Genomic DNA, 11,059 nt, shown 5'->3' with positions numbered 1-11,059 from the left:
AACGAGTGGCAAGAAAAATGTTAACGGTTTAAAAAACCCCACCACCCTGTAGTCACATGCACACAAATAATAAGGGCACACAACCTTCAGGAGAATCCGGACTGCATGGAGATGATATGTTTATTAAAGCTCAGTATGTAAAAGTTAGTGCTTTCCAAGGAGCGGAGGCAGGGGCACTCGGTGGGTGCTTTCCCCCTCACTCCCCCCGTCCTGCAGCGCTGGGCTCCAGTGCAATTTTTTTTAAATTTTAATTTTTTTCTGCCCCCCCCCCCGGTTTTGTGTCCCGGCCCCCCCCGGCGGCGGCCCCCCCGCGCCCCCGCAGCCCGCTGCCCTCCCCTCCCCTCCCGCTCCCATGCCAAAAAGGATCATTGTTAGTTTCCTACTTCCCCCACCCTCCTCCTCCTCCTCCTCCTCCTCCTCCTCCCCCTCCCGCGCCCCAGACCTGTTTATTTATGCAGACGTCACCGGGGAGCCCCCGCCCCCTCCTGCATCTCATTAAGTGCCTGGTGTGTTTCTCGCTCCCTGTCAATAATCCCGGATCCCAGACTTCTCCGTTCCTCCGGATTTCGATCCCCCTTTTTCTATCTGTCAATCAGCGCCGCCTTTGAACTGAAAAGCTCTCAGTCCAACTTCAACTCACTCAAACCCGAGCGGCACAGGCTCCCAATATCCGCGGCGGCTGCCCCCCCGTTACAGCTGACTTCTTGGGTTTGTTTGTTGCATTTCCCCCCCCCCCTACACCCCCCCTCCCCCCCGTCTATATATTTTTTATTATTATTAATTTTTTCGTGAGTGCGTGGGCGGGTGTGAGTGCGTGTGCGCGCAGTGCACGCCGACCAGCTCCCTGGAAGAAAGAAAGAGAAAATCCCGAAGAAGGAAAGGAAGAAGCCTAAAGTCACTGGTGCAAAGGAGCAAAGAAGAGACATTTCCCTCCCCTCCTCCTCCCTCTTTTCCCCTCCCCAGGAGGAAAGAGAAGGGGAAAAAAAAGAAACTTTCACCTTGGACTCTTCTTTTTTTGGTGCAAACTTTCCCCCCCCTCCCCTCTTCTTTTTTCCTTTTTTCCCCCCCATTCCCCTCTTTTTTTTTTTTTTCTTTTTTTTTTCCCCCCCTTCCCCTTTTTGCAAAATTGCTGCTGGTGGGGTGAGCCAGGAGGAAAATGCCGCAGCTGAACGGCGGTGGAGGGGACGACCTGGGCGCCAACGATGAACTGATCTCTTTCAAAGACGAAGGGGAGCAGGAGGAGAAGATCTCCGAGAACTCCTCGGCGGAGAGGGATTTAGCTGATGTCAAGTCGTCTCTCGTCAATGAATCAGAAACGAATCAAAACAGCTCCTCAGACTCGGAGGTACGGGGGAAGCCCCCCGCGGGGCCGTTTCGGGGCGGCGGGCGGGCGGGGGCCGCGCTGCCTCGCCGGGGCCGCGGCCGGGGCCGGGGCCGGGGGCGCCGCGCCGGGTCCCGCTCCCGCCGGCGCCCAACTTTCCTCCGCGGCACCAACTTGTAACGATGCCTTCTGTTTTGTTCTGTTTGTTTCTCCTTCCACCTTCTCCCCGCACCTTTCCCTTCTTCTTCGCCTCTTATTCCTCCCCTCTTCCCTTCTCCCCCCCCCCCCCCCCCCCAAAAAAAAAAACAACCCCAACCACCCCCATCCCCAACTGCCCCACGCCGACCCCCGGCTCGCTCCCAGGCGGAGCGGCGGCCCCCGCCTCGGTCCGAAACTTTCAGAGATAAATCCCGGGAAAGTTTAGAGGAAGGTGAGTACGGCGGGCCCGGCCGGCACCGCCGCCCGCCCGCCCCGCACCGCCCGCCGCCCCTCCGCCGGGCGCCCGGCTCCTCTTTTTGGGACACTTTCTAAAAAAAGTTTTCCTTTCCCCCCCTCTCCTCCCTTCTCTCCCCCCTGTTGCCCCCTTCCTTCCCCGCTCCCGCTCGTGTCTCCCCCGCCATGTTAGCTGCGAAGAGGCAAGATGGAGGGTTGTTTAAGGGCCCACCATACCCGGGTTATCCCTTTATAATGATCCCCGACCTCAGCAGCCCGTATCTGCCCAATGGATCGCTCTCTCCGACGGCGAGAACGGTAAGTGCCTTTTTTTCCCCCTCCTTTCCTCTCCTCCCCTTCCCCCCAGCTCCCGCCGCCGCCGCGCTCCCCGTAGCCCCCGCTCGCCCGGCCCGGCCCGGCCCGCCGCCCCCTCCCCCGCGCCGCGCCGCAAACTTTCCAAACTCCGCGGGCCGCGGCGGGAGGGGGTTTGTTTACACTTCGCCATATTTCTTTCTCCTTTTTTTTTCTTTTTACTTTTTTTTTTTTTTTTTACTTTCAGTTTTGTGGGCAGTTTTCTGGAGCACTCGTAACCTCCCCTGCGGGGGGGGGGGGGGGTGGGGAGAAAAAAAACCAACAACCAAACAAAATCCAAACACCACCTCATCCAACCTCAAAACAAAACTGGAAATAAAAAAAAAAATCAAGGAGTTGCCTTTTTTCCCCTCCCCCCCTTCTCTTCTCCTCCCCCTTTTCCCCCCTCTCCGCTCCCCTCTCCCCTGCGTTGGGGGGGGGGGGGGGGTCTTCTCTGCCGGCCGAGTCTGGGACCCGCTCCCTCCAAACTCCTCGTTTTCCATGGTGATCCCTCGCCTCCTGCCCTCCTCCGTGGCGGCTGGGCCGGCTCCCCCTCCCCTTTCCTCCCCCTTAACCCTCTCCTGCCCTCGCCCGCCCCCGGCCTGCGGGAGCGGCGATTGCATTGTGCCCCGCGCGGGGCAACGTCCCCTCCCGGCCGTGGGCGTCGCGAGTTGCGTCCGGCCTCAGCGCGGGCGGCCCCGCGGCGAGTCCGCGTCCTGCTCCGCGCTCGGCCTGCCGGCTCCGCGGCCGGGCCCGCGGGGCTGCGGGGCTGCGGGCGGCAGCCCTGCCCGGCGGCGGCGGGGCCCTCCTCACCTGGGCCGGGCCGCGGCAGGCAGCCCCGCAGCGGCTCTCGTCGTGCGTGCCTGGCGGTGCGGGGGGGGGAGAACCTGCGGTTGGGGCAAGGCGGAGGGCCGAGTCCGGAAACAGAGATCGCCTCGCTTAGCTCTAGTGACAACAGCGACAAAAAATAATCCAACAAGTCGAGCAAAATTCCTCCTGGAAGTACGCTGGCAGAAAAACAATTTGCTGAAAGCGTCCGGTTTTTTGTTGTTGGTTTTTTGCTGGTTTTTTGTTTCTTCTTTTTCTGACCCCGGGTTCAGCGGCGGGGGTGTGCTTGTCTGCACGCCTGAGCCCGCAGGTAGAGCAAGTTTTAGCCCGGCTCCCGGGAAACTTTGGGGTCTGCTGGTGGGTTTGTAGTCCCAGCTGTTTTTCCGCTCGTGGCGTCACCCACGGCGTGCTCTGCTCTGACACCACATTTCTCGTGTGTCACCTTCTCTTTCCTTTTAAAGAGTTTTTAAAGATTTTTAGCTAAAACGGCTAAATCTACTGGGACTACAAAATACTGCATATTTCTACTGATGGGTTTAGCATTGATGTTTTGTTTCTTCTGGGTGTTTCTAAATCTGAAGCGTCCCCACCGTCACCATGTGTGTTTATACACTTTTTTTTTTTTCCTTGTGGTAACACGAGATAGCAATTTACAATAATAGATCTACTGTTTGGTAGATGTTGAAGCCGGACTAACGACTGAGGGCTTGGACAACTTCAGTGTATCAGATCTACAAGTGTTTTAAAGCATTAAAATACTAAACATCGGGTCAGTCTTGTTTTCACTTAGTAAAACGTCAGTAGACGCAGATTAGTAAATGCAGAGTGACAGGGAGGTAGCAAGGAAGGTTTTCTGACTTTGCGTATATTTAGGGCTGTGGCGGGGTTTTATTTTGGTAGCTTGTAAGGCTCTCCTTGCAAGGAGGTGATTTCTGGGACAGTAGCATAGGGGTAACTGCAGTTTGCAATTGTAATGATTGGGAGGGGAGTTCAGGGGCTGAATGCATTATTTTTTTCCTTTTGAATACGGTCACCCACATGTATATGGATGACGGTGATAAATTCCAAATTGTATAAGCACCAGGATCCAGATGGCAAAACAATCTTTGTTACAAATCACTTTGTTATAAATTGTGAAGCTTTGTATTCCTCGCCCCCCCCCCCCCCTTTTTACCTTAAATGCATTCCACTGTTCCAAGTGTAGGCTAATAGGAAGCACACCTCCGCTGCTCTTTTCTTTAAGCGTGTTTCTTACAACAGCTACAGTTCTTTATTTTTTCCTCACTACCTTTATTACAGATCCTTTTTCCCCTAGCATGTGAAGATAGGATCCTTCAGCAGTTAGCTTTCCTGGAAGTATTCTTCCTCCCCTTGTTCCCCCACAGTTAAAAAAGGCCTCCATAGGAATGTTGGGTTTGTGTGAATTAAAGGTACTGTACAAAAGATTACAGGTTGTTTTATTGTTGGTATAGCAGGTGGCCTGCTTGTGTTATCAGATGGGTTCTGAAAGGATATTTCCACACTCAATAGGCAATTTTCTTATTTCCACATCCAGGCTCCAGCATCCTTCTCCTATCATCTTAACCTTATTCTTTCACATTCCGTATGCTTGTTTGTTTGCCTGCCGCTTAATTGTAGCCAGGAAAAATTAAAGTTGTTTATGTAGGCCTGAGAGCAGAATATTATAAAGATTCAGTGGGATAGCTGTTGTCTGTCACACACTGTTTTTAGGTGGATTCTAGTTCTCTGCTGTACCAGCTTTCCATTCCAGATGAACTAGATCTTTCTCTCTCTCCTGTTTGTTTTTTTTTTTAAATACAGGTTGAAAAGGTATAGATGATTCTGCATAATTATGAATTTTATTTTTATTTATGTAGTTTTTCCTGAAGCCGTATTTGTTGAGTTTTAGAGCATGCAAGGTAAAGAGGTGATGCAGATACGTAGCAAAATTGTTTTTCCTTTCCTTTTGCTGCTGTAGAATTTTAAAGGTCTGTGGGTGTGGTTTTTTTGTTGTTGTTTTTTTCCTGGATTTTTTTTTTGTTTTATTTGGGGGTGTAGCGGGATTATGGTGTTTTGTAAATGTACCTGTAATTGTCTGTTCAAGAGCAAACTCATAGGCAGCAATTTCTGCTTTACTGCTTCAGGAATGTGAAGAATTATGAAGTATCATAAAATCTGCTTATGATTAATATATTATCTGAAGAATAATGCTTTAAATACTGCAAACTCTTTATAAAGCTTGATAGGAATAATTTTATTTTTAAAAGCCAAAGATTTTTTGCATGGTAATCTTGCTTTTGATAGAATACTGTGGATTGCTTTTAGGAATAGATGTGTATTAAGTAGAGGTCTAGTCAAATAGTAATGAGGTAATGCATCTGAGAGTGCCAGTTCCATACCTACGCTTGCAGAGGGGCTGGGAGGGATAATTAAGGAGAAGGTTTTCCTTTCAGAGCTGGAAAATGAAGAAGTGGCGTATTTAATTTGTACCCTAAATTTAGAGCTTGGTTAACGCTTTTGGTGAGCGAATAGATGCGTTGTGATTTGAGAAACCCCGGTTGGCAGATACTCTTATTTTTACTGGTGCTGTTGCAGCTTCCTTTCCCCTAAATTGTTGCGGACTGAGCCTGTGGCAGTAACCTTGCCTTTGGTCCTGAAGTTTGGGAGCTGGGAATTGCTGTGGTGGAGAGCAGCCCCCTCGCCCAGATTTTATGTTCAGGAAGAAAGTTTCTTCTTTAATTGACTTGAAAAATGGATGTTTTCCTTTACCTACTGAATCCAACAACATAATCCTTCCTAATACAAAAGCTGTAGACCCTGGGGTGTGAAGGGTTAATGGTGGTCCTTTTTTTTTTTTTTTTTCCTCCCTCCGATTGTTTTGACAACACTTTTCAAAGTGTGACATTCCAAGCCCTTGCAATACAATGTAATATTACTGTAATTACACAGGTCATTACATTTTAAATAGAGAACAATAAAATGCTTATCGCACTGAAAAAGAACAGGTGTTCTTGCCCTTCTTTGGTATTTATGCTAATTGTTTTTCATCTCCTTCAGAAATATTTATGGCTGGTGTGTTAAGGTTTCAGTCTCGATGTGACAATATTAATTCTTTACTAATCTTTATGGTTGAGGTTTAATGTCTGCAGTATGGATTATAGTATTAACGTCCACCAACTAGTTTAATAATGTAGATACAACTTAATATGTCAGCACTTTGGTACTTTATGATACATAGCTATTCAATGGAGAGGGAATTATTCGCTTTCTTTTTAAAAAAAAAAAATTGAATGGACGTGCGTTTAATAAAGTTTCTGGACTTGTGTAAAAACAAGCTATTAAATAAGAACTGATGATCCTGTGGCGTAAATCAAATGGAACCTCCATAAAGAAACTTTCCTCATGCTTAATTAGGTAGATTGCTGAATCACTCTGCTGTAGCATTAGCATAGCTGCTATACAATGGCAAACAGACTGTGTTTGTTAACTTACGTTCGGTAAAGAAGCTGATTTATTTTTAATTCTCCTCTTTTTTTTTTTTTTCCTTTTTTTTTCCTGATAAGATTTCATTCTGGAGCAAATGCTGCATTGCTTAGTCAATCGGCTTCTCTTTAGGGGGCTATGAAAATTAGTTAGAGAAAAGTTTCATGTTTCTGGGACCTTGCAAAACAATATAATGCAGTACTGTTACTGGAGTGTACAGGATAATTGCAGGACTGCACTTCATTAAAAATAATATTTGCTTTGGAAATCGAACAATTTTAATAGGTGCACCAGTGGCTGATCTGTACTGAAAAAAAAAAAATACAGTAGATGCCTTTCCAGGTTTTTTGAATGCATTCATACATGGACTGATGATGTTGAGTGGAGTGGGTTTTTTTTTCCTCCTTCCTCTTCGTTTTTTGTTCAAGCAAATATGTGCTGATTTGTCAGCTGAAGATGGAGGGGGGGAAGGGGTATGTTGCAGCTTTCATTGGAGCTTGTAAACCAGAATGTAGGTAAAAATGTTTTAAATTTGTCAGACTTTCATGACTGGGCCCCAAAATCAGATAAAAAATGTGGTGTAGAGAAAAAGGACAGCTGCAGATTTTTTGTGTGGACGTGTGTTTCTGTACCATGACTAAAAACTCTGAGGACCTTTTCCCAGCTGTCTGGGAGTTATGTGGAAGTTGGATTATTGGCAGTTAAGCATGAGACAACCTGGATTTAGCAAATGCTCTCCTACACAGGAAGCAGATGACATTATCCTGGGGGAAGGGAGGAGATCCTTCTCCAGGCACAGCCCGGGGGGAGACGCCTGCTCCCCCCAGCTCCAGAGCAGCCAAAAATGAGGGCTGGCGATAGGCACATATAAATTTAAAAGCGGTCGGGTTGTCGGTTTGGGTTTTTTTCAGTTTTTTTTGGTGAAATCAGACACTGTGCTCCCACACTGGGGCTGTTGTGAGAAGTTTTGCTTTGGGGGGGGTCTGTGAGGTTTGGGGGGAAGTTTAAAGCTCTGTTCCCCGGGCGTCTCCTCAGTACCGCGTCCTGGCAAATATGTAAGTAAGCCTTAAGACTTTGACTTCTAATTGGGCACATTTGTGAAGGAAATGGTTAATTTTACAACCAAAGGCAAACTTGCACCTCGACAGGTCTGCTGAAAGAAATGTGCCACAGTCGTTTGCTGGCAAGCACCGCAGGGTCATAAATCCACGGGGTTTATTTACAGCCTATAACACTTATGAATGTTAAGATATTTGACGCCACGCTGGCCTTATAATATCCAAGGTCCACAGACACTGGCAGTGGGTCAAATTTCTTTCACTAATTATAAGCAATGAGAGATGGAGTGTGGTGCTGGGGGTGGAGGGGGGAGATCTGGAAATCCTCTCTCTCCCCACCCAAAAGCAAAGAATATTTCTGCTCCTCCTCCCAACTGCTGGTTTATGTTTGTGCTTTTTTTACGTAGGCTCCGAAGTTTATAATTAACGCTTGCAATGCTGTAAAGGCTGGGCTCTGGGTGACGCAGCCACGCTGAAGGAGGGAAGAAGTTTAGCACGGCTGGTGTCCCTTGCAGAGGTCTCCGCAGCATTGTGCAGTATTTCCTAGGTACTGACACGGGCAGATGTTTAAAGACGGATGACACCTGGAAACGTCCTTTAATTTTCTCACGTACCACAGAGCCAGGGGAGGAAAAAAAATAAATTGCGTCAGGTTTTATGCAAAAGGTGGATGATTGGAAATACATATATTAGGCTGTTTTGTGCGTGTAAAACAGGGCCTCTTAAAAAGCAGCAGAAGCCCGCGTTAAGGGAAGGCGTGTGCTGAATGAATTAAGGCGTTGAGGTTGGAGGCAGTTTTTAGGGAGGACGCCCTGTGTCCTGCTGGAAGGGACAATCTGGGATGGACGCGTAGGTCAGCGTGGAGGGGCGAGGGGAGCCGGGGGGATGTGCTGAGGCTGGTGTTTGGGGAGGGGGTGACTGGGGGAGGCACGGGGAGAGCGGACGCCGCTGGAGAGTAATGGGAGGACAAAGGAGGGATGTTGGAGCGCAGGAGAAATCGCAGAAACTTGGGGCGGGGGGGAAACGCCACTGTTTGAACGGATGGTTGGAGGGGAAGCTTGGGATCTGGGGATTGACTCTTAAGTGTCAGGAAAGTCTGGGGCCCGAGGAGAAACACTGCTCACTCAGCAAAGCTCGTTATTCTCAGCTCGCTCCCCATTAAACACGCTTTCCTAGAGCGGACAGTCAGATTGGAAGTGCTGCTGCCTTGTCTATGCTGGGGGTGCGCGTGTGTTTTAACAAGATAATGCGATTACTCAAATATGCCTAGGTATTACTTTTTGCTTTAATTTCTCCGGCAGTTGATTTCGGGTTCCCTGTAGGTTACTGTTGTGCTTGGAGACTAATTTAAGGAAAAGGCAGGGTTATGTGTGTGGTGGAAAGCTGCTCTCCTTCGCCCATATGTTTTTCTTCTACAAGCCATGTAAAACCCGACTTAAAAAAAAATGAGGGGGCTGTCAATTTGGCCCTTCCACAAATAGCTGTACAGTTTTGTTGAAGGTTTTATGCATTTCCCTAATCAATGGAGCGCTGTGACTTATTAGCCCCCGGGGACAGATCCGAATCCCCCAGCACCGTGCTGCAAAGCTGGTGTGGTATTGTACCTTTTTAACAGGTTATCAACAAGGATGTTCCTCCAGTTCCCAGGACGCTTCCCACCCCCTCCCGCCGGCATCTCCCCCCTCCAATTCTTTCCGGCAAAATCTGTTCAGTCTCGCGCCTTTGTTTTAGGTCGGCTAAACCCTCGACCCTTATTCTTCGTGGGGTCACGCTCAGGCAACCGGGCAGTGCTGAATGAGTTAAGTCGCTGGCTGAAGTTTGGCTTCATGCAACTAAATTTGAGGCCTGGTAGGCATTAGCAGGGCACAGCACATTTACAGAGCTTAATTAGTACGCGCTGTAATTGTTCATGGTCTGCCAGAAGGAGTAATGTTCAGGAAAAGTGGAGTCGTTCTTCTGCAGTCTTCAGTTTTAAAACGATAAATCACTTGCATATTTGTGCAGTGATTCAAATGGAGCTGAGACCTCTCCATCTCAACATGTGGTAAATTGTAAAGTCAATGAATTGCAGATGTAGGGTACAGCAGATTCTCTAAGAAAATGCGGAATGAATGGGGAAGGGTGATGCTATAAATACGTACTGAGAAGATAACTGGGTTTCTGCTTGCTGTGCCAATTATGATGTACTAAAGATATTAGCAATTTTGTTTTAATGTATTTATTTTGAATTTCTTTAACCTAAATATAGGGGTACCATGTTACTTCACTTGGTGAGGTTTTTATTAATGCTCCAGAACAATGGGTTTCATATGGAAATGTGCATGATAGCCATATTAATACAAATTAATTCATCATGGGTAATCTTGTAGCTGTTACTAGAGGAGTTTATAATGATGGGACACTTTAAAGTGTGGCTGCAGCAACTTATAAGAAATGTTGCGGTAGAGGATGCCTTTATATTCTAGTTGGGGGAAATACTGGGAATATTGTATATCTCACCATGGCATTTTGTATCTGCCTGTAACTCCTTCCAACTTCAGAGAGACTTTTTGGGTGCATTAATCTGACAGCCTAGAGCCTATTTTTAAAAAGCAAAACACAAACAAAACTACGCTATACAGATTGACATCGTAAATGCTGCGTATTGTTTTTTTTGAATGTGGAGAATGTGTGTCACTCTTACTGCTGTGAAATCTTGTCTTCCTTGGGCTTGGTCCAAGATCCATTGAAGTCAGTGGAAAAAAGGCTTCTATTAATAACGAAGGGCTTTGGATCAGGCCCCGTGTGTCCTGAACCAATGGCCAACTTCTTCAAAAGTGGATAAAGGTATTGAAAAAGCCAAACCCAACTAAGTGTCATATTGATGTATTGCTGCTTCTGTGGCATCCTTTGCTCTTGGAAAAAAAAATAGTTATGTTTCCAATGGTAGTTTCTTAAATGAGCTCCTGGTTCTGCAGTATCTGACTTTCCCACAGAAGCGCAGAGCATCCTGGCAGGATCAGGATTTGGTCCGAGGCTGTGTTGCATGTCAGTACTGCTTTTCTAATACGAGTAGGTGGATTTGTATGGAAGTTGTAAAAGTTAATGATTGTTCTCTGACTCATATGCTGCTGGTTTCAGCAAAGAAGAAATGATGACAGTAAAATGATAGAAATTATAGGAGACAAGTAGGCTTTGGTGAGCAGAGAATGTATTTGCGTTGTTTGAAATGCTTTTGCTGGTTGCTGAAGGAAGTGTGAGGAGGGAGAAGATGGGCGGGTAGCTTCTTTCTGGGTTCAGATGTTTCGGGTACCAAACTCCTGCAGGTATTCAGCCAGGAAGTGAGGCTGAATTCAGGAGGGACTCTCTGCGGTGTTAAAGGTCCCATAACCATTTTGTTAGTCGTACTGATACAGTTAGTCCTGCCTAACTGTCATCCCCTCTCGGCAGAACAGGTTTTAATGCCCTAGGCTCCGTGGGAAGTACAATTGCAGGCCTAATGGCTACCAAGTATGAATATATAACTGTGCTCGACCAGTATCTTTCTCACAGCTTTGTACGGCTCTCCAGAGTATCTGTGGTGTGCAAGGTGCTGTATAAAACAAAA

The 11,059-nt window shown here is 47.4% G+C and overlaps 1 protein-coding gene across 15 annotated transcripts in view; it reads left to right on the top strand.

The window, feature by feature from the left end:
- Positions 1-507: 507 nt before the first annotated feature.
- The window catches only part of TCF7L2 (transcription factor 7 like 2), a 182,482-nt gene continuing 171,930 nt past the window's right edge, over positions 508-11,059 (top strand). For 10 of the 15 annotated variants that reach the window (XM_075504523.1, XM_075504521.1, XM_075504535.1 and 7 more), the window contains exons 1-3: positions 508-1,345; positions 1,685-1,751; positions 1,947-2,071. In XM_075504523.1, the coding sequence (XP_075360638.1) occupies positions 1,157-1,345; positions 1,685-1,751; positions 1,947-2,071 (381 nt within the window). In that variant the 5' untranslated portion in view covers positions 508-1,156. The remainder of the gene's footprint in view (positions 1,346-1,684; positions 1,752-1,946; positions 2,072-11,059) is intronic. The other 5 variants (XM_075504534.1, XM_075504533.1, XM_075504529.1 and 2 more) reach the window with 1 other exon arrangement.

Source organism: Mycteria americana, chromosome 6 (genome assembly GCF_035582795.1).
Source record: "Mycteria americana isolate JAX WOST 10 ecotype Jacksonville Zoo and Gardens chromosome 6, USCA_MyAme_1.0, whole genome shotgun sequence".
Taxonomy (NCBI): domain Eukaryota; kingdom Metazoa; phylum Chordata; class Aves; order Ciconiiformes; family Ciconiidae; genus Mycteria; species Mycteria americana.
Note: the sequence above shows the minus strand (reverse complement) of the source record. Positions and strands in the feature narration are given on the sequence as shown.